Raw genomic sequence first — 26452 nt, forward strand, 5'->3', positions numbered from 1 at the left:
GGCTTTTGTTGTCCGTGTAAGAAGGGGAGTAATAGAGTGACTCTGAGCCCCAGCCAGGGCCAAGCCACCACACTTTTCCATCATCTTTAGCAAGGCTTTTGACAGTCTTCTACTTCCTGAGGTTCTTCCCAACCTTAACTATCTTTTTATTCTATGAAACAAGAGATTCCATTGCATGGGGATGAACAAGTTTCAGAGCATCAAAGCTGAGTGTGCTCTCATGTGCCAAGGTATAGTTTGCTTTTGGGGTGTAACAGGAAAGCATTATTCACAGGGTTGGTACAGGCATCCCTCACTTTTATAACTGTGTCCGTTTAGCCAGTTGTTCTATCAGCCAATAGTTTGTAGCCTTGCTGAGAAGGAGAATTAGGAAAAGAAGAGACTCATGGGTTCAAATGGGAACAGATTTAATACAGTAATAATAAAATTATCAATTCTAATATTAAGTTGACAAAGCTATACACAGATCATGTACTGCCACAAGCTATGCACCCCCTGCAATGAGTGCAAGATATCAGGCAGCGTGAGCACTACAGCTCCAGCAAAAAGGCAACATGCACAGCACACTGGAGAACAAACCTCAAGAGCAAAACAACAGGTGAAAGCCTCAAAAGATGGCAACCATGGAGAAGAAGAGACTGTCCTTAGTAAACATTATTCAAGAAAGATGTTGAGGTGCTTGAATGTGTCCAAAGAAGGGCACCAAGACTAATGAGGGGACTGGAGCACAGCCCTGTGAGGAGAGGCTGAGGGAGCTGGGGGTGTGCATCCTGGACAAGAGGAGGCTCAGGGCAGTCATAGAATCACAGAATCATAGAATCAGCCAGGTTGGAAAAGACCTCCAGGATCATCCAGTCCAACCTAGCACCCAGCCCCATCCAGTCAACTAGACCATGGCACTAAGTGCCTCATCCAGGCTTTTCTTCAACACCTCCAGGGACAGTGACTCCACCACCTCCCTGGGCAGCCCATTCCAATGCCAATCACTCTCTCTGGCAACAACTTCCTCCTAACATCCAGCCTAGACCTCCCCCAGAACAACTTGAGACTGTGTCCCTTTGTTCTGTTGCTGGTTGTCTGGCAGAAGAGACCAACCCCCGCCTGGCTACAGCCTCCCTTCAGGTAGTAGTAAGCAGAAATGAGGCCAGCCCTGAGCCTCCTCTTCCCCAGGCTAAACAATCCCTGCTCTCTCAACCTCTCCTCACAGGGTTTCTGTTCCAGGCCCCTCACCAACTTTGTTGCCCTTCTCTGGACGTGTTCCAGCACCTCAACTTCTCTCTTGAATTGAGGGGCCCAGAACTGGACACAGTACTCAAGGTGTGGCCTGACCAGTGCTGAGTACAGGGGAAGAATAACCTCCCTTGTCCTACTGGCCACACTGTTCCTGATCCAGGCCAGGATGCCATTGGGTCTCTTGGCCACCTGGGCACACTGCTGGCTCATTTTCAGGTACTATCTACCAGTACCCCCAGGTCCCTTTCTTCCTGGCTGCTCTCCAGCCACTCTGTCCCCAGCCTGTAGTGCTGCTTGGGCTTGTTGTGGCCAAAGAGTAGAACCTTGCACTTGGCCTTGTTAAATCTTATCCTGTTGACATCTGCCCACCCGTCCAGCCCATTGAGGTTCCTCTGCAGGGCTCTCCTACCTACCAACAGATCCACACCTGCTTGGTGTGGTGTCATCTGCAACTTTGCTGATGCTGGGCTCAATCCCCTCGTTCAGATCATCAATAAAGATGTTGAACAGGACTGGGCCCAGCACTGATCCTTGGGGCACACCACTAGTGACAGCTGCCAACTGCATGTGGCACCATTCACCACCACCCTCTGGGCTCTGCCATCCAGCCAGTTCTTGACACCCATCAGAGTGAATCTGTCCAAGCCATGAGCTTGGCCAGGAAGTTCTTGTGGCAGATTGTGCCAAAGGCTTTGCTGCAGTCCAGGTAGACTACATCCACAGCCTTCCCCACATTCACCAGGCAGGTAACCTGATCATAAAAGGAGATCAGGTTGGTGAGACAGGACCTGCCCTTCCTAAACCCATGCTGGCTGGGCCTGATCCCTTGGCCATCCTGTAGGTGCTTTGTGATGGCACTCAAGATGACCTGTTCCATCACCTTGCCTGGCACTGAGGTCAGGCTCACAGCTCTGTAGTTTTCTGGCTCCTCCTTTCAACCCTTCTTGTGGATGGGCATCACATTGGCAGCTTCCAATCTCTGGGGACCTCTCCAGTGAGCCAGGACTGTTGATGAATGATGGAGAGTGGCTTGGCCAGCTCAGCTGCCAGCTCTCTCAGCACCCTAGGGTGGATCCCATCCGGTCCCATGGACTTGTGAGGATCCAAGTGGCTCAGCAGGTCCCTTACTGCTTCCTCCTGGATTACAGGGGGACTGTACTGGTCCCTGACTCCATCTGCCAGCTCAGGAGTCCAGCTGTCCTGGAGACAACCTGTGCCACTATTGAAGACTGAGGCAAAGAAGGTGTTAAGCACCTCTGCCTTTTCCTCATCCTTTGTCACTATGTTCCCCTCTCTATCTAACAAGGACTGGAGGTTGTCCTTGACCCTTCTCTTGCCATTCATATATTTAAAGAAACATTTTTTTTTCCTTACCAGCAGTGCCCAGCCTGAGCTCCAAGTGGGCTTTTGCCTCTCTCATTTTTTTTCTACAAGACCCAGGAACTTCCTTGAACTCTTCCTGGGACACCTCCCCTCTTTTCCAAAGGTGATACACTCTCTTTTTAATCTTTAATCCCTTCAGCAGCTCCCTGCCCATCCAGTCTGGCTGCCTCCTTCCTCAGCTCATCTTCTGGCACAATGGCACAGCTGCTCCTGTGCCTTCAGGAGTTCTTTCTTGAAGCAGGTCCAACCTTCCTGGACCCCTTTGTTTTCAAGGGCTCTTTCCCAAGGAACTTTCTGAGTTAGTTCCTTAAATAGGCTGAAGTCTGCCCTTTGGCAGCCCAGTGTGGAGGTTCTGTTGATCCCCTCCTGGTTTCTCCATCTATTGAAAACTCTATGATTTCATGGTCACTGGACCCCAGGCAGCCTCCTACCACTACATCCTCTACCAGCCCCTCTCTATTTGTGATCAGCAGGTCAAGCAGGGCTGCCCCCCTGGTAGGCTCATGTAACAGCTGAGATAAGAAGTTGTCTTCCACACACTCTAGGAACCTTCTAGACTGCTTCTTCTCTGCAGTGTTTAAGTCCCAGCAGATGTCTGGCAGGTTAAAGTTACCCGCAAGAACAAGGGCAGGTGATCTTGAGGCAGCCTCCAGTTGTTTAAAGAGTAATAAATCAACTTCTTCCTGGTTGTGTGGTCTAGAACAGAATCCTGCCAGAATGTCAGCCCTTTTGGCCTTCCCCTTAATTTTCACCCATAGGGACCTAACTTGATCACCCTTAATCTCTACTTCCATGACATCCAGAGCATCCCTAATATACACCGCCACTCCTCCACCCCTTCTCCCTTGCCTGTCTCTCCTGAAGGGAAACTCCTGAAGAGTCTGTAGCCATTGATTATAGCATTCCAGGGCAGACCTCATTGCTCTCTAAAGCTATCTGAAGGGTGGTTGTAGCCAGGTAGGGTTGGTCTGTACTCCCAGCACCCAGGGTCAGAACAAGAGGACACAGCCTCAAGCTGTGCCAGAGCAGGCTTAGACCAGACATTAGGATGAAGTTATTCATGAAAAGAGTGATTGGCATTGGAATGGGCCGCCTGAGGAGGTGGCGGAGTAACCATTCCTGGGGGTGTTTAAGAGGAGGTTGGATGAGGCACTTAGTGCCATTATTTAGTTAATTAAAAGGGTCAGGTTGGACTCAATGATGTTGGAAGTCTTTTCTAACTTGGTTAATTCTGTGATTCCCATGTACACTGAGCATTACATTTATACAGTGGAATACCATAATAACAGTTGCCCTGGCTTTCCCTCCTATTCTGTTCAGCAAATGGCTAACTCAAAACTGTTAAAGGCTTTGATCAGTATGAAGACATGCATACCATGGCTGGCCATGAATGGAAACAACTTTCTTCTCAGTCAAATACGGTACTTCTGTCTTACTCAAAAATGCAGCTTGCGTGACTACAAAATTGATTCTGTAATCCAGTCTCAGCAAAACCAGGACACTGAGGTCAGCCTTCAGAGTATTATAAAGAGTTCATGTTGTGCTAGTTTGAAGTGAGCTACACTGTTTTGGTGAGAAGAAGTAGACTACAGGCTGTAAAAGGAAAACAAGGGTGATGTCTACTTCCCTCAGAGTCTCACTTAGGAGTATGATAAGAAGAAATTAAAACATTAGATAACACTCTCACCATTTTCTCTCTCTTGCTTGTGCTGCTGGCTGAGCAACATCTTACTCTCTAACCTCACCTTCCATTTGGATTAACCCACTTTGCTTCTTAACCTCTGATCGAGCCTTGATCCTTCCTTGAGACTGGGGTAAAGTTGAGAGGGGCAGGGGGAAGGTGCAGGGGTGGTTGAGAGCCCCTCCTGGGGACTCAGGTTTCTGGGAGGGGAGCTGTGTTTCTGTATTACCTTTTACCTTGTCTATTTCTGTCTATAACTGTATATACTGTAAATATCTGCTTGTGTATTGTGCTAGCTGTAAATAGAAGCTTCATTCATATTTCCAGAGCTGGCTGAGTTTAGACTGGGTGATTTCTAAAGTGTGGGGGGGCAGGGAACACCTAAACTGTCATACCATGTGCATGGGCTATTTATAGTGCTTCACAATATAAATTTGTCTAATGAACAGATAAAGGGAATGGACCACATATGACCTTCATCACGGCTCCAACAAGTGTGTCTCTAATACATCTGATACACTCCATTATTCCAGCATTAGGGAAAAACTTGCAACAATACATGCTGTCAAGGAGGCATATTCATGAGGAAAATGCCCTTTTCATTTCATAGAATCATAGAATCAACCAGGTTAGAAGAGACCTCCAAGGTCATCCACTCCAAACTATCACCCAGCCCTAGACATTCAACCAGACCATGGCACTAAGTGCCTCAGCCAGGCTTTTCTTCAACACCTCCAGGGACAGTGACTCCACCACCTCCCTGGGCAGCCCATTCCAATGCCAATCACTCTCTCTGCCAACAACTTCCTCCTAACATCCAGCCTAGACTTCCCCCAGCACAACTTAAGAGTGTGTCCCCTTCTTCTGTTGCTGACTGTCTGGGAGAAGAGACCAACCTCTACCTGGCTACAGCCTCCCTTCAGGTAGTTGTAGACAGTAATGAGGTCCCCCCTGAGCCTTCTCTTCTCCAGCCTAAACCCCAGCTCCCTCAGCCTCTCCTCACAGGGCTGTGCTCCAGTCCTCTCACCTTCTTTGACTTTGTGATCCAAAAAGATAATAAAAGATTTGTGAACTTGAGTCGACAGTTGATATTACTGAGATGCCAAACTGTAGTAAAACCCAGTCAGTCCCCAAATATGCTTTGAACAACTCTTGAGAAGACTCACACGTTGTGGACAGAGCAAAGGAAATCAACTTACCTATTAATGGGACTGAGTCAGAAGTTGCAGGCATAATCTCAGCCACAAGCAGCATGAATACTGTCAGGGAAAGCAGAACAGTGATACCTGCAGGCAGGAAGCATGAGGGGAAGAACAAGGAATGTGAACGCTGCAGTTCCTTCTCTTGATGTACTTGCTGTTAAACATAATCTTATCCTGATCTAAGGCAAAGACAAACCCATGACTTCATGACTGTGAGCATAGATGTGAACTTTCCCAAAGTGAGAGCATCTTTGGATGCATTAGAGGTTGGATGAGGCATTTAGTGCCATGGTTTAGTTAGTTAGAAGGGTTATGTGGTAGGTTGGCATTGATGATTTTAGAGGTCTTTTCCAATCTGGTTAATTCTATGATTCTGTGATCATCTGTTGGTTTTCACTTTTCACAATTACCCTTGCTCCTCTTAAACTAATAGAGAAATCTTTTCTGTCAGGAGAAATTAAGCTTGCAGAACTGGTAAGCTGCATTGTTATCCCAAAACATAGTGCAAACAAAGCCCAGATGGTTAGTGAGGGCTAGAACAGACTTCCATGGAAATTAGACTACTTTTTGGCTGCTGCAAATTATATAATACCTTTCAAAGAGCACCATCCTGCTGCTTTTAAAAGCTCTTTGTTCTGTCTGGGAAGACAGTTGCTAAACTTAACTACTGTGGTGGTGAGAATTCACAAGGCCAAGCATGTATGTTGTCTCCTATTTTTGTGTTAGCACTGCATTTCAGCTCAAATATTTTTTCCCCTCTCATAGAATCACAGAATCAACCAGGCTGGAAGATACTTCCAAGATCATCCAGTCCAACCTAGCACCCAGCCCTAGCCAGTCAACTAGACCATGGCACTAAGTGCCTCATCCAGGCTTTTCTTGAACACCTCCAGGGACAGTGACTCCACCACCTCCCTGGGCAGCCCATTCCAGTGCTGATCATTTTTATTTCCCATAAGCTGCATTTTACATCTTTTAAGACAGACTGCTCAGATCCCTGATTGTTCTAACAATGATGAAGACATTCCATATTATTTAAAGACCTCTATCAAGATTGGAATTGTGCATGATTAACACTTAAGGCATTGCCTGCGCCAGTCTTGTTTATCTCCAGCTCTCCCCTCTCACCTCTTGGGAGAACCCCTCCCTTCTTTGCCAACACTAACTATAGTAAATCTCATGTAGCCCTTCCTTACCTGTCCCTGCCTTGCATTTGTGTGGTACTCATTACTTGGTGAATTGGGAGCTAAACTTGGAAGGTGAAAATCCAGTGCCTGGCTGCTGTTGCTCATAACCCTTCACTCTGTGTCTTAGTGTGTCCTGTCTGAAAGACAGCTAACCAATAGTGAAATGCATTCAGACAAACTGAAGAGCGGAACAGCTACAATGGTACAACACTATCACTGCTGCCTGCAGTAAACTGACAATTTCTGCCTCATCCTGGGTTAAAATCCAATATATTTTTGAAGTGTTTAGCACAAGCTGTGTGAATGCCATACACAAAGCCATTACCTTAGTTTCTGCAACCAAGCAAGTGCTTCTGTTGCTCCTCCTGGGAAATTTATGATCATCAAGCACCATGAAATATTCCTTTTTCTATCTTGTAGAAAGTGTTTACAAAATAAATTAATTCTTTAGCACTTACCCAAAGAAATCTTCTCCCCTGAATCAGCTGGCAAAAGGAAAACAAGCAGAGCCAAGCCGGAGATGAGAACACAAGGAATGAGTAGGTTCAAGCCATAGTAGAGGGTGCGTCGACGCATGGTGATGGTGTATGTCACATCTGGATATGGTTCTTTACAGCATTCATAGTACATCTCATTCCTCTTTCCTGGGATACCTAGAGAGAGTGAGATCAGACTGGTGGTCATAGCATCACAGGATCACAGGGTGTTAGGGGTTGGAAGGGATCTCCAGAGATCATCAAGTCCAACCCCCCTGTCAGAGCAGGATCCTAGATTCTAGTTCAGATTGCACAGGAACACATGCAGACTCCACAACCTCTCTGGGCAGTCTCTTCCAGTGCTCCATGACCCTTACAGTAAAGAAGCTCTTACTCATTTTGAGTTGGAACTTCCTGGGCTGTACTTTATTCCCATTACCCCGTGTCCTATCCCAGGGCACAACTGAGAAGAGTTGGTCTCCTCCCTCTTGACCCCCAGCCCTCAGATATTTATAAACATTGATTAGATCCCCTCTAAGTCTTCTCTTCACCAGACCAAACAGTCCCAGGTCCCCCAGCTTCATCTCACAGGGCAGTGCTCCAGCCCCTTCAGCATCTTCATAGCCCTCCTTTGGACTCTCTCCAGAAGATTCCTGTCCCTCCCAAAGTGGGAAACCCAAAACTGAAGGCAATATTGCAGGTGAGGTCTCAGCAGGGCAAAGTAGAGGGGGAGTAGACTGTCATTGTATCTGCTGGCCACACTCAATGAACCACATAACCCTTGGAATGGAGCAAGAACAAATAATGGTTTAAGACAGAGTGTGTGACACCTCTGCCACACTGTGTTTTGAAGAATGCTTCTAAGTGTCCTGTGGCAGTTATTAAGGGAGAAAAGATGCCCCCAAATCAATTATCAGGCAAAAGTAATTTCCTAACACTTGTTGCTGGTGCTGCACACATAGATAGATAAACCAAAGGGGACAAAACCAAAGTGCCTCTGTTCAGTGTTGTTTCAAAGCAGAAATAAATCTCTATAGGGTTAAATATGACAAGGCAACTAATGCTTATTTTGTGAGTGTCATCAGCAATTCAAGGCACCATTACAAGATATAGGCTGTTCCTAGTCCATTTTCTGTGTTTTTTAGGATCTACTTTCTCAGGTTTTCTAGGGCCTTCTAAGCCATTAGGACCTGGCTTAGCCAATAAAGGTCATTTGGGCCACATCAAGACAGTTCTGGTCATCTGAACCTCAGCAATGAAAGATCTGCAAGCAGTAGACAAAGATTAATTCTGTATAGCACATGTTCTGCCTATCTGCATCCAAGGAGTAGTGATAAACAGCTGATATCATGTTCTCTAGCCCATGCAGCAGATTTTCTTTCTGACAAATGCCATTAGTTCTTTTTTTTTTCTTTTCTGCCAATCTCTTATAAATATTTTCTTGTCCAGGGGAAGAAGGTAAAAAAAAAAAAAGAAAAAGAAAAAAAAAAGAAAAAGAAAAAGAAAAAGAAAAAGAAAAAGAAAAAGAAAAAGAAAAAGAAAAAGAAAAAGAAAAAGAAAAAGAAAAAGAAAAAGAAAAAGAAAAAGAAAAAGAAAAAGAAAAAGAAAAAGAAAAAGAAAAAGAAAAAGAAAAAGAAAAAGAAAAAGAAAAAGAAAAAGAAAAAGAAAGATATGGCTTAATTTTCAAAGGAAATGTCAAGTTAAGCTTTAAGTCTGTCATATCTGAGGGATCAGAGACATAGTTTCCCAGCATAGCTGTATTGTAGGGTTGGTCATGGAGACCAAGCTACAGCAGACTGTCTGAGATGTCATGTGACAGAGGCTGCAAGCAGCACAGGAAATATCAAGAGGGCTGAAAGAACTCAGCACCTAGTCTCTCACGTGCCATCATTGCTCACCTCTTTTTTGTTTCTGTGCTGTAAGGAGCAGTCCAAAGAACATTCTCTATCGCATCACTACCATCAGGAATCAGGACGCACTTACCTTCAAGAACCTTGACTAAAACTCATGCTAACATCTTAGCAGAAGTCTGCAGCAGCCTACCCCATAATAAGCTGCTATTTCCACACAACGGAATCTGGTACAGATGCAAGATTTTGTGGGAAGGAACTGGCTTGGTATCAAGGGTCTGTATCTGCCACCTCCAATGGACGGTTTCACTGTTTAAGAGCATCATCTCAGAACTAGAAACTGGAGCTGCTGCCATAAGACACTGATGCTTTGGTGTTGCTAAGGAAATCATGGACTCAAGAGAACTTTGCTTATTATAATATTATGATACCAAGGCACACCTCCTGGCCTTAGGCTACCTGCCTGCAAGGCAGACTACACCTTGAGCATGCCTCCTTAGGCCCAGACCACACCTCAGCCACTTCTCCTTGAGCGTGTGTGGAAATCTTACATTGTGGGAGGCACAAGAGGCAGAGAGAGAGGAGTTCAGTCATTGACAGGTGTGCAGTCAGATATAAAAGGATGTCTTCCTAGGAACAGGTTGGAGCTTCAAGAGTTCAAGGCCTCCAAGAACATAAAGAGCTTCAAGAGCTTCTTCCTGATCTTTCAGCTTCATCTCTGCACTTCACTACAACAGAAGAAACCTCTTCCAGCAACAACAAGAAAGAAGTCTAAGAACAGGACCAGCAGTACTGGACGCTGGACCAGAGAGATGTCTTTGGGACCCTCACGTTGATGGCTATAGGACCTCTTTTCCTCTTCAATTTTCCCCTTTCTCCTCTCACTCTTCTCTATTTCTTATGGGCAAACAATTAAGTTTCACTGCTGATTGAAGTAAATCCCCTTAGTATGAGTCGCCTGTGTTTTGCACTTTGAGATCATACTAACCAACCACCACAAGTCCACTGTTCAGACCATGACATGTGCACATGACAGAAGATGTGACAGCAAGTACATTCTAGCAGAAGCATGGCAAACTTTCCATCAAGGATTAGTACTCAGAACTGGTGAGGCCACATTTTGAGTATTGTGTTCAGTTCTGGTACTACAAGAAGAACACTGAGGTGCTGAGTGCACCCAAAGAAGGGCAACAAGGCCCATTAAGGGCTTGGAGCACATGGCCTACAAGGAGCATCTGAAGGAGCTGGGGTTGTTCAATTGCACAACAATTGCTGTCTACAACTACCTGAGGGAAGGCTGGAGCAAGGAGGGGGCAGCCTCTTCTCTTTGGTGACAAGCAACAGAACCAGAGGAAATGGTTTCAAGCTGTGCCAGGGGAGGTTCGAGGCTGGATATTAGGAAATATTTCCTCACTGAAAGGGTTGTTGAACACTGGAATGGTCTGTCCAGGAGAGTGGTGAAGTCACCATCCCCAGAGGTGTTTAAGCAGCCTGTGGACTTGGCACTTAGGGACATAGCTTAATGTCAACCCTTCATTGCTGGGTCAAGGGTTGGACTGGATGATCTTTGAGGTCTCTTCCAACCAGATATATTCTGTGTTGCTGTGATACAGCTATGCCTCACCTAGGATGCTACTTAAAGGTTCTTTTACATGTCCAGAGTGGAAGACAAAAAGTCCTTTTAGCAAGCTCTCCTTAGAGTAATCTAAGCTCTGTTGATTTCCATTGCATTGCTTCTGACAGCTTGTTGTGGGGCACTTCAAATTCCTTCTCCCAGCCTCTGCCTCCAGAGGTTTCAATGGAGAAAAAGAGAGTGCAAAAACTGTTTTCCCCTGCTGCCCCACAGGCCTGAAAGGGGAACAGCAAAAGGCATCTTTTCCACATGTGTACTGACTCGTGTGGAAGCCCACACAGAAACTGGCTGGTGGTAGGCTGGATTCTTCATGACCAGTATATATGGCAAATGGACCCTTTGTCTAGAAAAAGCATTAAGAGAGTGAGGGGAAAGGTGCAGGGTTCCCACCTTCACAGAGTTCCAGCTTTACAGTGTTCCTGCTTTTGGACTGCCCCCGCTTTTGGACAGCTCCTACTTTTGCATGGCTCCTGTTTCCCCACCATGCTCACTTTTGGACAGGCCCCCTCTTCTGCACCATTCTGTACAAGTCTACAAGCTTGGCAAGTCCTTAGGTCCGTTTGAGACAGATGCTGGAGGCAACCAGGTCTGGCTACTCTTGGACCACACCACAGTCAACTTCCTGCTCACTACTCTGAGCTGGAGAAAATGCCAGCAATTTGGCTTCCGTCTCGTGCTGCTGAGGCAGCATCGCTCCACCAATCTTTGTTTCATGGAGACTGATCAGACTCCTGCCATGTGGATCCTCACAATTGGATATAATTTGCAGGAGGCTGCTTCAGAGAAATTCAGCAAGGACTCATTGCCAATTTCCTATCTCTGTTCATGAGTAAAAGTTGTTTTCCTTAGATTCCTTGCTCAGCCTGATTTATAGTGGTGTAAAGCTGTCTTTGTAGCTTAGCCTTTTCCATTTTCTGACTTTCCTACATCTCTAAATTTGCCCTTAGAAATCCTTTGAAAATTTTCCCAACTGAATTAGAGCCTGTAGATAAACTTTTAACTAGTTCTGTATATAGTTTGGAGGTGGAATTTTGGGGAAAATAAAAATAAATCTGTTTTTGTAATTTCTGCCTTGGCCAATTAATACTCCAACCTCTACAATTATAGTGCAGCTTGCAATGAAAGGTAATTCCATTGTGGAATTTCTTCACAAAAAAAAAAAGGATGCATAATCACAGGAGTTTACTTAATTTGTGCTCAGCAAAGCTGTAAAGATCCAGAGAAAACTGTAGCAAAATCAGCTGAGAGTTCTGACAGCAGAATATTATACTGTGGTCTTGGGTTTAGTGCTGGCCCACACACAGGTCAAATTTGAAATTTATGAAGGAAAAAAACTGTGTATTCCAGGAAAGAATTCAGACCCTGGAAATGGATTTATTCAAGGAAAAGAAATGGAGCCAGAATGTTTGGGAAACAATGCTTGTCCAGTCTAGAGGCTTTACAGATGCCTTGAGAGCCCAGGTGGAAAAATCACAGGACAAGTTTCCTCAGATGTCCACTCAGCTACCCCCCTCTCTGCATGAGCTAAGTGATTCAGAACCATGGGAACCAGCAAGGGAGGAAGAGACTGTCCTAATAGATAATGCTGGGGAAGGGAACCCTGCCAAATCAGGTGGAAGAGACACTGCCACTGTTGATTCAGAGGACCCTGTTGTGTCTGTCCCTGTGCAATGGAAGGCTAAAAAGTTGAGCAAAAATCCAGGTCCAAAATAGAGAGGCAAGTGTCAAGGAGAGCTATGGTGAGGAGGACACTGTTGGACAAAATATGGTGACTACACCCCAAATATTGGAGGTGGCAAGGGTGGCAAAAGATGAGCCATCACCACAATTAACAAGCACTATACAGTTACTCAGCTGGGTGACTTGCAAAATAAATACACAAAGGAGCCAGGTGACTCAAGAGCAGAACATACCTATCGAGTCTTCTGAGCTGGTGGAGATAAAGTCTTTTTAGACTCTGAATAAGCAACCAAGGACTAGGGGGATGATTGGAATGGGCTGCTCAGGGAGGTGATGGAATCTCCTTGAACATCACAGGAGATGTTCAAGGAAAGACTGGATGAGGCACATGGTGCCATGGTCTAGTTGACCGGATAGGGCTGGGTGACAGGTGAGACTGGATGACCTTTGAGGTCTCTTCCAATCTGATGGATTCTATGACTCTATGTGTTCCTGACTCACAAACCCTCATGCAGCCTGACCATGCAGATAGCTTACGGGGGCAGCAGATTCCAGCCAGCTTACAGAAGGAAGCCAATGGAGTTAGAAGTCACCATCTCCTTTGAGCTGACCAGGGTGCTCTGTAGGCTTGTCTGGGTGCAGGCAACATGTGATAAGGGAAAATATGACTGTCCCTTAAATGGCCCAATCAGTCTAGAGATGCTCCACCCTCTCACGAGGGATTGCCAGTGAGCTTGCAGATCAGAGCCTTCATGAATATGGAAACAAGTGAAAAGGTGATCATGAAAAATTGCAGATCGAAAAATATACAGGAGCACTTCATGATGTGGGCTGAGCTCTTGGTAGACTTGAACATCCGCAGGCTTCATTTCAAGTCTGACCCCCATGGAGGCAGGTACTCTGGTGGGAGGAATCATAGCAGCACCATGCAAAGATCTCCGTCCCATAAAAGATTCCCATAGCAACCCAGGGTCATCTAAGTCCCCCCGACAAAATAAGGAGAGAGACCAAAACAAACAGAGCAACTGGATGCATAAATCCTGGCAGTCACAGTTCCCTAGAAATAGATGGCATAAAGAAGTCCTCTCTCTAGGTGTACTCAAAACCATGTTAAAGCAGCTGTCAAATTGGCAGATAAAGACTTGGTACTCTACATTCTGTACTGTACTTGTGTGACAAGCCCAGAGGCTACAACTCACCCAGCAGGCACAGCAAGCCCAGCAGCAGCAACCCCACTCCATGGTGGATTCTGCCACTTCTCCAGGAAGGAGAATTAACTCTTTCTCACCTCCCAGACAGGAGGCAAGATATTAAAATTGTGTCAGCAGTGGCTCAGTCAGGTTTTAATGGTCAGCAATCATTGGGAGAGCTACAGAAGCCACAAAATTAAGACCTGCTGCCTATTTAAGCCATAAATGGATGCTTACCACATGCCGGATTCAAGTGGGACAGCCCATGCTGGTCAAATTACCCTCTATTGGGGTTGTGACTTTGGCTAAGCTCAGGCGCTCACATGCCTCAGAAGCCCTGGATGCCAATGGGAAGACCCAGTGTGTCAGTGTGCAGTGGATTGTCCCCAGCTATAGTCCAGCTATTACATGCTAAGGCAAAGTTTGTCTCCTTGCAGGACAGGGTCAAAGCCAAGGACCAGATGCTGGCACATCAACCAGTACCTGACCAGCACGTGGGAAAGGGAGAACCAGCTGCACAGGAGACAGAGGCATATCACCAGGGTGGCCAGTGGATGATGGCAGCAGGACCCAGAACGCATGACCTTCAGCCATGGACTCAGAGCAGTTAAGGCTCTATCATGAGCTCTATTATCACTCTGCCAGGGACAGAGCAATTAATTTGCTTATTTAGCTGTGTAGCATTGTTAAATATTGTTTGAGCTATTGTTAAGTGCTGTTAAATATTGTTAATTGCTGGAATTGTATATGGGAAGGCTAACCTATAAATAGCACACACAGCTCACTGAACTGCAAGAGGTTATTACCCAGCACTCTGAATTCCTAGGCAAGTCTGTCCATTGCCACTGGGGTGGACTGTTGTAGGGCACTCCAAATTCCTTCTCCCCACTCTGTCTCTCAAAGTTTGAATGGGGAAAAAGAGTGCATGAAAACTGCTTTCCCCTTACATAAAATGAATTTGAAGTAACACACTAGCAGCTCACTCTGAATAACTAGTTCTGAGCATGGATTCTTCTTTCAGAAACACAGTTATCTTCCAATGCACAGGAGGGAAGGGAGATATATTGAACTCGGTTATTTGCAGTTGCTAATTTCTGGTTGACATGTTGATGGTTTTCTAGGTGAGAGGCACTCATCTCTGCAAAAGCTCATTCCAGTTTTGCTGAAATAGTGTTCTTTACACTGATCAGTTCCTGCATGATGTGGTAGGGGAAATGTGATCAAACTACTCTGCATACACAGGAAACGCATCCTAATTTGGTACTACCTCACTGCTCAGATGCATTGGAGCTACACTTCTTTCATGTACTCTGTTACAGGCAATAACTTCAGAGTACAGTGCTTTCAGAGAGAGTTCAAAGAATGTGGCTGAAAGGCTGTCTCTTTTCTTTTTTCATACCTCTTACATAGAAACTTCTGATATCTGTATTTCATAGATTCTTAGGTCCCCATTGGAATTGATAATGCCTATACATTTGGAATGCACCTTTGAAAGCTATGCTGCTGAAAATATGAGCCCTGCCAATTTACCCACTAAATCCCATTCTCCATTCGAGATGTAGTTGGAAATATCAGCCTCAAGCATCTGCAGGTCAATCAACCAGCCACTGTGAGTCCAGGACCCAAACTTCAGATCACATTTCTGCACATCGAAAGGGAACCAGCGGACATCAATGTAACAAGTGCTCTTCAAAATGCCTGTGGACAGAAATCAGTCAGAATCAAGCATGTGCAGGGTGCAATTCATCTCTGCCCTTCTTTTTCACACTGACTGTGACCAATTTTCTTCAAAATTCTGTGTGATGCAGTTATGGGGTAATAAAACAAATAATAGAGACAGGAAATACTTCCATGAATGCTTCCTGGGGCACCACTGGAGATTCTTCCCATTCCCTTGAGGTAGGTTGCCTAAGAGACTCTGGCTACCCAGAAGTAGCTCAGCTGTAGGTTGCCTAAGAGACTCTGGCTACCCAGGAGTAGTTCAGCCTGTCTCCTGATGCTGGCTGGCCCCAGGAAATCACAGGCAGTGCTGCACAGCCTGAGCGGGCCACAGGGTATATAGATGTCACTACACTGTGGCTGGAAGGCTGACAAGCTCTTTGAAAAGAATTCCTTGTCAGACCCTGCATTAGACTCACAGCCCCTTGAAAATACACCCTCATGTTAAACCCTACTTGGTGCTTGTTTTCAGTCTTCTACATGTTAACCTGGGCCTTGAATGTACCCTTGATGTGTCTAGTTCAGTATCATTATTTCATGTGGCATTTTAAACAGTTTAGGAGACGAATACTTGAGGATTTTTTTAAGCAGTTTAGGACATTAATACTTGTGTGTTGTTGCAAATTAATGATTTCCTCTTTTTTTGTTGTTTGGTTGGTTAGTTGGATTTGGTTTTGACATTCAACTGAGAGAACAAACTTTGTTCTTGGGACCACGGATATGGCTGTGGGACTTCCACAGCTGCCTGGCAGCATGGAGGCCTTTGAGAGTCAGGAAGATGATCTGCACAGAGCTCTTCTCTGCAAACCATTACCTCTGTGGGCTTGCAGCTTTGCAGTCTTCACCTTGCCTCACCAGCTCATTCCACAATGGCTAGTTCAGGAGCACTATGTTAAGGACAGGCAGCTTCTGCTTCACTGGAAAATTACCTTCAACACTGCCCTTAGCCTGTCTGTATGCCTACCTTAGTTTGAGTAGTGAAACACTGGAGCAGGTTTCCCAGTGGGAAACCAGTAGATGCCCCATCTCTGGAAATATTCAAGGCTAGGTTGGATAAGTCTCTGAGCAACCTGGCCTAGTTAGAGATGTCCAGGCTTACTGCAGGGGGTTTGGACTAGATGACCTTTGAAGGTCAAAATATCCTACAGTTCTATGACAATTGTTTCTGTGAATCCCAGCTCTGAGTCAACTAACTGAGCAGTCTGTTTTTCTGCAGTTAATTCTTGATCCACTCTTCCTGAAAGTAAAAGCTCCTGAAGTGGGATCCTTGATTACCACTGTTGCCTGCTCCTGCAAAGGCCTGAGGACACTGTGGCATAATCACATGTGCAAGACCATGTCCCTGCACGAACACTGCCACTCAGGTGGCAGGATTCTCCCTACATTTGTCTCTTCGTGTTCTAGGAGGTCTGACTTCTACCACTGCTGGCATTTTTGGACCTCCATAGAGATGGGTATCTCTGTAGGTTACATAGAGATACTTCTCCCAATTTCTCCTGAGTCTTGGCTCTTCTCCTTTGCTTAACAGCAGACAGCTGTCACCTTATTTTCCTTTTTTGCTTGGCCTTCACATACCTTCTTTCTCTAATGGAGAGTAGCAGTGAGTGCAGCCTTCTTTCAATCATGGGAAATAAAGCTTTCATGCAGTTCTGAGAACACCAACATTTGCACTCTTCTGTTTCCCAGTGTCTCAGTTTAGCTGCTTCTGTGAGCCCTCATTGCCAGTCAGTAGGCTAATTAACAACTTTTTCCATCTAGAATTTTGCAAAGTAGTTTGGCAACAGCTAAATCCCTATAATAAAGCATTTCCTGTGCTTCACTCAATGGATTTCCCTTACCACTTTTTCTCTCCTTACTCTTTCCTTGGGCTCTTAAGAAACCAATTTCTCATGATGTAGTTAGTAGTATGCTGAGAGAAGCAGAACACCTGATCTGCCCACACTAGCACCCCTCCATATCACCTCCCTACCTGGAGGGATGGAGAAGTCTTCATTTGATATTTGCCAATTTTATTCCTGTCTCATATTGCTCCTTGGAGAGCAACCTTACCCATGGTTCTGTCCCAGTGTTACCATGGGAACAATTTAATGGAGGTAGAGATCAACAGAGACCCAGATGCTTGGAAAGGCTTATTTGTTCCCTGGTGAGACCTGTGGGTATGCTTGAGGTCAGTGTATCAGCAGGATATCAGCAGGAAGTTTGGACACTTCTCATCTGTTGCAGTGGTTGCTCACTGCAGCTGTGGGTGTAACTTGTGTATTTATAGAACCATAGAACAGCCTAAGTTGGAAGGCACCTCAAAGATCATCCAGTTCCAACCTCCCCACCATAGGCAGAGACACCTACCACTAGAACAGGTCACTCAAGGCCTCATCCAGCCTGGCCTTCAACACCTCCAGGGAGGGAGCATTCACAACCTCCCTGGGCAATCTGTGCCAGTGTCTCACCACCCTCACAGGATCACAGGATGTCAGGGGTTGGAAAGGACTCAAAGAGATCATCGAGTCCAACCTCCCTGCCACAGCAGGACCATACAATCTATCTCAGATCACACAGGAACACATCCAGACAGGCCTTGAAAGTCTCCAGAGCAGAAGACTCCACAGCTTCTCTGGGAAGGGTGTTCCAGGGCTCTGTGACCCTTACAGTAAATAAATTCCCCCTTGTGTTGAGGTGGAGCCTCTTGTGCTGCAGCTTCCATCCATTGCTCCTTGTTCTCACTGTAAAGAACTTTTTTCTAACATCTAGTTTAAATCTTTCCTCTGCCACTTTAAACCCATTACCCCTCGTCCTGCCATTACAAGACCTTGCAAATAGTCCCTCCACAGCCTTCCTGTAGGTCCCCTTCAAATGCTGGAAGGCCACTATAAGATGTCCTTGAAGCTTTACTCCAGATGGCAGAGCCCAAACTCTTGTAGCCTGTCCTCATAGCAGAGCTGCTGCAGCCCTCTGAGCATCTTGGTGTCCTCCTCTGAACTCACTCCAACAGTTCCATGTCCTTCTTGTGCTGGGGGCTTCAGAACTGCACACAGTACTCCAGATGGAGTCTCAGGAGGGCAGAGCTGCTGGAGCCCACAGACACTGAATCGGTAGTACGGATGGAGAGCAGGCTAACAGTCAGGTTTGGCTGGCTGTTTGTGTTTTCACTTGGAGTTTTATCCTTAGCCTGACAGGAAGATTGCTACCCCTGGGGTCTCCTATGGTGACACTCTCCACTCTCCAGGCCTCTCTACTCTTAAGGAGAGGCTAAGCGGACTGCACATGGAATGTGTGCATTGTTGTGCTCCCTCAGGCATTTGCCCCACCTTGCTGCAAACAGCACCTCAGCTGAGCCTCTCCATGGTCTAAGCAAATTGCTCAGGAGAGTGATTCATTGATGTGTGAGTTGGAAATACACCACCAACAAGGGACCTAAATTATTTCAATGGGTCTGCTCCGTAATTACACAGCTTGAAAAATTTCCACAGACTGCCTCTAAACACCTTAAATTCATTCATGAAGAAAAGTGCTTGCCCTTATTTGGCTTTAGGCAAATAAATTTCTCTCTGTGCCATACCTGGAGGGATATATTGGCAGGATCCAGAATAATTCACCAGCACATTTGTGTGAAATGTTGAATCAAATCTCTCATCCGCACTGTAACACAGTCCAAACAAAACAACAACAGAAAGAATCGCAGAAACAGTCAGCTGATGTTGGAGTTAAACTGTTAGCACAAAAATTAATCATCTGGCTGATTTTAATGCTCAGAATGTCTGGATAAATCATACAATTATACAATGGCCTGGGTTGGAAGGCACCCCCAAAGGTCATCTAGTCAAACCCTCTCTGCAGTAAGCAGGGGCTACACCTGGCTGAAGATTCCGTTCTCAGTCAGTATCTCAGACAGATAGTGTTAGCATGCAGCCAGGTGTGCTGTTTGCATGCTGCAGTGTCCTCAAAGAAGCAAGAGACAGAGCTGTCAGAAGTCTGAGAGAGAAGGCAGAAATACAAAAGTGCAAAATAAGAGCAAAAGTGTATCCAAAGACCAGACAGTAAGGGTGATGAGGGCTTTCTGGGGCTGCTGCCACAATCGGGCAGCTCACAGTGTAAATTAAGTTATCTACTACCCATCTGTCTGTTACAAGAGTAATGGTGGCCTGAGACAACCATACCACAGCCTCTAAAAATGCAGAGGGGCCAAGGGTTTCTTCAAGCAATGGAAGAAGCCACTGTTTGGTTTAGATCTGGGACTTGCAGAAGGAGATTAATTGAGATGCTTGAGAGAAAAAAAATAGATTAAATGGACCAAGAAATGAGAGTTTCCTTAGGATTCCAGTAATTCTGAGAAAAGTAAGGGATCAATGAGTTGGACAAGGACAAGAACTATTTAAGGAGGAGGCCTGGGGGGTTGCTTTGAGAGGGTCTCTTGACAAGAGATTAATTACAAATGGTTCTCCCAGGTGACGCTGTACAGTTCAATGTTACACAGCAACACCACCTTACAAATCCTCTCTCACAACCAAGTGTGGAAAAACTCAGACCTTCTCTTCCTCCTGTGACCTGCTCTACTTAAGTCTGGGACCTCAGTCCTTCACATTGTTGTCCCTAGCACAAAACAAAGCAGGCAAAACATGGAGTGAAGAATGAGTGTAAATTAAAGAAACCAAGGAAAAGGCAAAGGACTGTACAGATTCATTACTTCTTGTGGAAGGAAAGGAAACAACAGGCTGTGGAGAGCTGCTGTATCCTGTACCTTCAGTGCTTCATCCCTCACAAACTGTGGATGACCATAATTAATTCTTGCACAACGACAGGAATCCAGAGCAGAATAGGGAAAGATAATAGAATCTTTGAATCACAGAATGGTTTAGGTTGGAAGGGACTTCAAAGATCATCTAGTTGCAATCTCCCCACCATAGTCAGGGACACCTCCCACTAGAACAGGTTGGTCAAGGCCTCATCCAACCTGGCCTTGAACACCTTTAGGGAGGGAGCAGCCACAGCCTCCCTGAGCAACCTGTGCCAGTGTCTCACCACCTTCACTGGAAAGAACTTCTTACTAACATCCACTTTAAATCTCCCCTCTGCCAGTTTAAACCCTTTCCTCCTCCTATCATTACAAGACCTTGTCAATAGTCCCTCCCTATCCCTCCTGTAGGCCTCTTTCAGATACTGGAAGGCCACTCCAAGGTCTCCTCAAAACCTTCTCTTCTCCAGGCTGAAGAGCCCCAGGTCTCGTAGTCTGATCTGCTTAAAAGGTGTAGATAATGTATACTCCAGCTGGCTGGGCTGATGAAATTTTGCTCTTGAGAAATGAAGGGACTAACCTACATACCCTCTAATGCACTAACAATTAATTGTTTGTGAGAGCTGGTGGAGAACAAGGAAGGGCTTAGTGACTTAGAGAAAATTCTGGTCTCATTTTTTTAAGGTGAAATTACAAACACATCACCCTGACTTCAGAGGTAATGAAGTGAAAACATTGGACACAAGATCTGTCGAGAGCCAGCTGCATCATATCAGTCTAATTTAAAGATTCACAGACTGCATTAGGTTGGAGAACACCCTCAAAGGTCATCTTGTCCAACACCACTGCAGTGAGCAGGGACACCTCCAATTATATCAGACTGCCCAAGGGCACATAAGTCTGATATTGAATGTCCCCAAGGATGAGCCCTCAACCACATACCTGGGCAACCTGTTCCAGTACTTTATGCCTCTCATTGTGAAGACCTTCCTCCTTATGTGTAACCCAAATCTACCCTGCTCCAGTTGAAAACCAGTGCCCCTCATGCTACAGCTAAAAGCCTTTCTAAATCCTTCACTAGCCTTCCTGTAAATCCCCTTCATATATTGAAATGTAGTTCACAAAGATTCATAGAATGGTTTGGGTTGAAAGAAACCTAAAAGATTATCTAGTTCCAACCCTTCTGCCATGGGCAGGGACATCTTCATTGAACCAGATTGTTCAAGGCCTCATCCAGCCTGGCCTTGTACACCTTTAAGAAGGGGGCATCTATAACCTCCTTGGACAACCTCTTCCAGTGTCTCACCACCCTCATTGTAAAGAATTTCTTCCTAATGTCTAGTCTCAATCTGCTCTCCTCAAGCTTAAAGCCATTCCTTTTCATCCTATCTCTACAAGCCCTCGTAAAATATCCCTTCCTGGCTTTCTTGTAGGCCCCTACCAGGTACTGAAAGGCTGCCACAAGGTTTTCCTGGAGCCTCCTTTTCTCCTGGCTGAACAGTCTCAGCCCTCCTTTCCACATAGAGGACATGCTCCAACTCTCTGATCATCTTCGTGGTCCACCTCTGGACTTACTCCAGCAGTTCAATGTCTTTCTTGTGTTGGGGGTCCCATAGCCGGACACAGTAGTTCAAGTGAGGTCTCACCAGATCACAGCAGCAGAATTACCTCCCTCAGTCTGCTGGCCATGCAGTCAGTCAGTCTTATTGACTAAGAGGAGTCAGGTGAGATAATCTAAACCTCCAGAACTGTAGAATAATTTCAATTGGAAAAGACCTCTAAGACCATCGAGTTCAGCCATCCACCTAGCACCACCATGGCCACTAAACCAAGTCCAGAAGTGCTGTGTCTACATGGTTTCTTGACACCTCCAGGGATAGTGACTCCACCACCCACCCTGGGTAACCTTTTCACTCTTTCTGTAAAGAATTTTTTTCTGATATCCTATCCTCCTCTGGCATAACTTGAGGCTATTTTCTCTCACTCTGTTGTTAGTTGCTTGGGAGAAGAGACCAACCTCACCTCACTATAACCTTGCTTCAGGCAGTTGTAGAGAGCAATGAGTTCTCCATTCAACCTCCTCTTCTCCAGACTAAATAATCCCAGTTCCCTCAGCCACTCTTCATAAAACATCTTCTCTAGACCCTTCACCACCGTTGTTGCCCTTCTCTGGATATGCTCCAGCACTTCAATGTCTCTCTTGTAGCGAGTGGCCCTTCTCGTATCCAGAGAAGGGCGACGAGGCTGGTGAGAGGCCTTGAGCACAGCCCTACGAGGAGAGGCTGAGGGAGCAGGGATTGGTTAGCCTGGAGAAGAGGAGGCTCAGGGGTGACCTTATTGCTGTCTACAACTACCTGAAGGGCGGTTGTGGCCAGGAGGAGGTTGCTCTCTTCTCTCAGGTGGCCAGCACCAGAACAAGAGGACACAGCCTCAGGCTGCGCCAGGGGAAATTTAGGCTGGAGGTGAGGAGAAAGTTCTTCCCTGAGAGAGTCATTGGACACTGGAATGGGCTGCCCGGGGAGGTGGTGGAGTCACCATCCCTGGAGCTGTTCAAGGCAGGATTGGATGTGGCACTTGGTGCCATGGTCTAGCCTTGAGCTCTGTGGTAAAGGGTTGGACTTGATGATCTGTGAGGTCTCTTCCAACCCTGATGATACTGTGATATGATATGATGCTATGAAAACTGAACACAGTATTTGAGGTGCAGCCTCACCAGTGTTAAGTACATGGACACAATCACTTCTACACTCCTGTTGGCCATGCTGTTTCTGACCCAGGCCAGGATGCTAGAGCACACTGCTGGCTCATATTAAGCTGGCTGTCAACCAGCACTCCCATGACCTTTTCTGCCAGAAAGATTTTCAGCCACACATCCCAAAGCCTGTAGCATTGCATGGGGTTGTTGTGACCCAAGTGCTGGACCCAGCACTTGGCTGTGCTAGTTTGAGCCTAACTAGAATGTTTTGATGAGAAGGATTAGATCACAGGCTGTGAAAGAGAAAACAAATGGTGATGTCTACTTCACTCATAGGCTTGCTGAGATGTATAAGAGCAAGAATCCAAACATAAACAAGGCATTTCTTCTTGGGGCATTGCCTGAGCTGCACTTCTCTCTAACCTCACCCTCCATCTCTCTGATTAATCCACTTTGCTTCCTAACCCCTCTGGCCGAACCTCCATTCTTCCTTGGGGTACAAGGCAAAGTCTGGGGTAAGGCAGGGGAGTGAGAGAAGGTGGAAGGGCAATTGGGAGCCCCTCCTGGGGACTCAGGTTTCTGGGAGGGCTGTTGTGTTTCTGTATTACCTTTTACCTTGTATATTTCTGTCTATAACTGTATATACTGTAAATATCTGCTTGTATATTGTGCTAAGCTGTAAATACAAGCTTCATTCAATTTCCAGAGCTGCTCATCTTAGTCTGGGTGATTTTCCAAAGTGTAGGGGGGCAGGGAACGCCCAAACCATCTCATCTTAAATCTCATAGAAATGATCTCGACTCATCAACCCAGCCTGTCCAGATCAGGTTCATAATGTCTTTGTCACACCATATTCTTATAAATTAGCTACAGCTCTGTGAACCAGACCATACGACTCATTTTTACAGACTAAAAAGGAATAGAGAGTGTAAGGAGTAAATGAGAACACTTAAACAATGCAGATCACTCCAAGCCTCTTTCAGATATCTCACAGTGAGGGCCTGGGTATGGCAAATGGATCTTGGTGGATTGAAGGAAGCAGCAGAATGAAATTCAGTTAGGATGATAGCAAAGTATAACCCTTAAAACAGCCAGAGAAAGATGCACCAGTGAAAACCTGGTAGAACAGGAAGGCATCTACTGTTTGCAATAGATCAAAAAACAAATTTGAAATTAAGGTGTTATTCAGAGCAAACTCAAAATCTCCTACTCCTGGAAAGCATGAAGGAAACATCTCTCTAGAGACCTCCCACAGCATTCAACACTGCAGAATTGCTGGCTAGGTTCAGCTGTAGAGGTGGAAAAGAGATTAGAGAGTGTTCACAGGGGAAAAGGAACAATGGAGAGATTTATGAAACGTGAATAAGGGAAGTGAGAATCAAATCTCTCTGTTTAGCTCAGGTAGGAGCACTATAGCAGAGATATGGCAATAACTTTCCAGGAGAGCCATGGTAATTCTAAGGAGCATATGGATTGTTTTCTCTTTGCATTCACTGGGGGGAAGGTAAGTTGCAGTGAGGAAGACTTGAACTGGCTGCTATTAAAATCTAAGTCGTGTTTGTTCACTTTAACCGCTACTCTTTCAAAGAGCCAGATCCCAGATGGCAAAAGCCACGGAATAACAGTGAAGCACGGCTGATTTCCAGAACCTAATGCTCTAGTCCTAGGCTCCCACTAGCCATTGCCCATCTTACTTACCTGTTATACAGAAGAATGTCCGGTACCCAAATCTGATCAGCTGGAAATCGCAGGTTCTGCACCCCTGGGTATTCAGACTGATCCCAAGACAAGTAAACGTCAACCCAGTGCTGTTGGAAATACACATGGCAGGTTATATGAGCTAGTAAAACACTTCTAAAATGTCTGCCATATCACAGGAACAGAATGGACGTTGCCAGTAGCAATGTGTCATGGAAGGCCTGTAGGCCCAAAAAGAGGCTTGTTTATGCCTTGCCTTGCCTGGACATGTTTTTCTGCCGGGACCCCTGGGTGTAAACAGGTTGTGTAAGCCCCACACACACTCAGCTCGTGTCTCCCTGAGGTAAGTCCATGTGATCCCCATATGTGGGAAAGTCCAGGCAAATGCCTTTTGCCTATTATGGTAAGGTTTGGCTGACTGCCAACCTGATTGGTCATTCTAGTGGCCAAGGGGCCATTAATCTCGGCCCACATTCAATAAATAGGGGTGCACAGGTAAACAACATGTTCGGACCCTCACTTGGAGCTAGGCTCAGCTGCTACAAAGCTATGTTGCTAGCTCAGCCACTCAGACCCCCATGCTCGGGCTCCATTGCATAGCTCCGATGCTCAGAGGCCCAGACCTCCTGCTTTGACCTACTCGCAGCTCACCTGCCTGCTTACCTTAGATGCAGAGCTCATTTAAGCCTGCCTATAATATATATATGAGGAGCCTATAGTCTCCTAAGCCAACTGTGCACATCTGCATGCCACCGTGTTATCAGGACCAGATCCTGTATTGCATTTACCTACGGAGCACAGACTCCCAGCAGCCACGCACATCCTGCATGCCTGCTGCCTATTATTGCCTGGTAAGAGCCGTTGCCGCTGATAATAACCAGGAAGCAGACCCTGGAATGTCTGCACACACACATGGCCTGCTAGCTGTGACAACCGTGCCAGAGACAGCACGATATTCTCCTCCTATATCTGAAATCCTGCCAGCTGAGAATTCCTGGACAGAAGCATCCAGAAGGAAGCCAGCAGCACCAAAGGCAGAGATCGCATTTTCGCCAGGAGAAAAAGGTCAGAAACCTATTTCCCCAGAAGCTGGGCAGATTTATCCTTTCCCCTCAAGCCGGAAAGATTCCAGCCTCAGAGTCCACAGGCAAAGACCCTGGAGAATTGGACATTTGTATAGGCTGTGACATGATCCCGGAGGGTGATTAATAATTAACAAGAATTGTGAGTAAAAGCTTTAACACCTCTGTAAATATCTGTTGCCTCTGCCATAGAGCAGAATCAGCTCCAGCCCGCTCTGCTGGGCAAATAGCATAAAGACCCCAAATGGCATTAAGTGGCAGGGAAAACTCCTCTCTCTGTTCATAGTTTGAATGTTTGCTAGTTAATTAATAAGTTCCTGAACATATTTTATCCTAGATTGCTTTCATAACAGTATACCGACCTTTAATATTAATATTCAGTGGCTGGGGTGATGAGAATTCAGAATATTGAGATTAATAGATATTTTTATATAAAATTATCTCACCCCAATTAATTTCTCCCCTCCACCAAAACCAGCGTAGGTACTGAGAATCTCCCTCCATGACACAACGGCAACAGTTCAGTGCTTGGCCTTAATTATTAAGAAATGTTGGCATGCATACTAAAGAATCTGCAGTGTGGTGGTTTAATGCTGTGAGCTGTAATTGAATTTAAGGTCTAACCTCTATACCTTTAGACCTGAATCCAGGCACTCCAAACCTCTCATAGTGGGCTGTCAGAAGCAAAAGTCAGTGTGCACCGCCATGAAGTACACTGCTTCTGAGCTGAGGTGGTTTGAATGACTTGGTTATCATTAGCAGTATGTGGGCTGCAGTCCTGAGACCTCTTCTTTGGAGGAAATAATTTAGTTTGTTAACAAGTATAGGTGATTCTCTTAATAAGTGAACTTTGTACCCAGTGGGGTTGTTTCTGATCTCTCCTCCATCTCAACACAGTTTATTCAAGAAAGATGCTGCACAGCTTTTGTGCTGAACCTTGTGACTTAGAGCAATACTCTGTGGGAGACATGCAAGGGAAACATCTATCAGATGAATATCTCTGCAAAGGGACCC

At 45.7% G+C, this 26452-nt stretch overlaps 1 protein-coding gene across 1 annotated transcript in view; it reads right to left on the reverse strand.

Annotated features, from left to right (window-relative positions):
* Positions 1 to 26452, reverse strand: part of LOC135193198 (neuronal acetylcholine receptor subunit alpha-7-like) — a 106591-nt gene that overhangs the window by 19546 nt on the left and 60593 nt on the right. Inside the window, exons 4-8 of the mRNA XM_064176742.1 lie at positions 24357 to 24466; positions 18791 to 18870; positions 15046 to 15213; positions 7145 to 7339; positions 5497 to 5583 (exon numbers count right to left, since the gene is read on the reverse strand). Of these exons, the coding sequence (XP_064032812.1) occupies positions 5497 to 5583; positions 7145 to 7339; positions 15046 to 15213; positions 18791 to 18870; positions 24357 to 24466 (640 nt within the window). The remainder of the gene's footprint in view (positions 1 to 5496; positions 5584 to 7144; positions 7340 to 15045; positions 15214 to 18790; positions 18871 to 24356; positions 24467 to 26452) is intronic.

Source organism: Pogoniulus pusillus, chromosome Z, assembly GCF_015220805.1.
Source record: "Pogoniulus pusillus isolate bPogPus1 chromosome Z, bPogPus1.pri, whole genome shotgun sequence".
Classification (NCBI taxonomy): Eukaryota; Metazoa; Chordata; class Aves; order Piciformes; family Lybiidae; genus Pogoniulus; species Pogoniulus pusillus.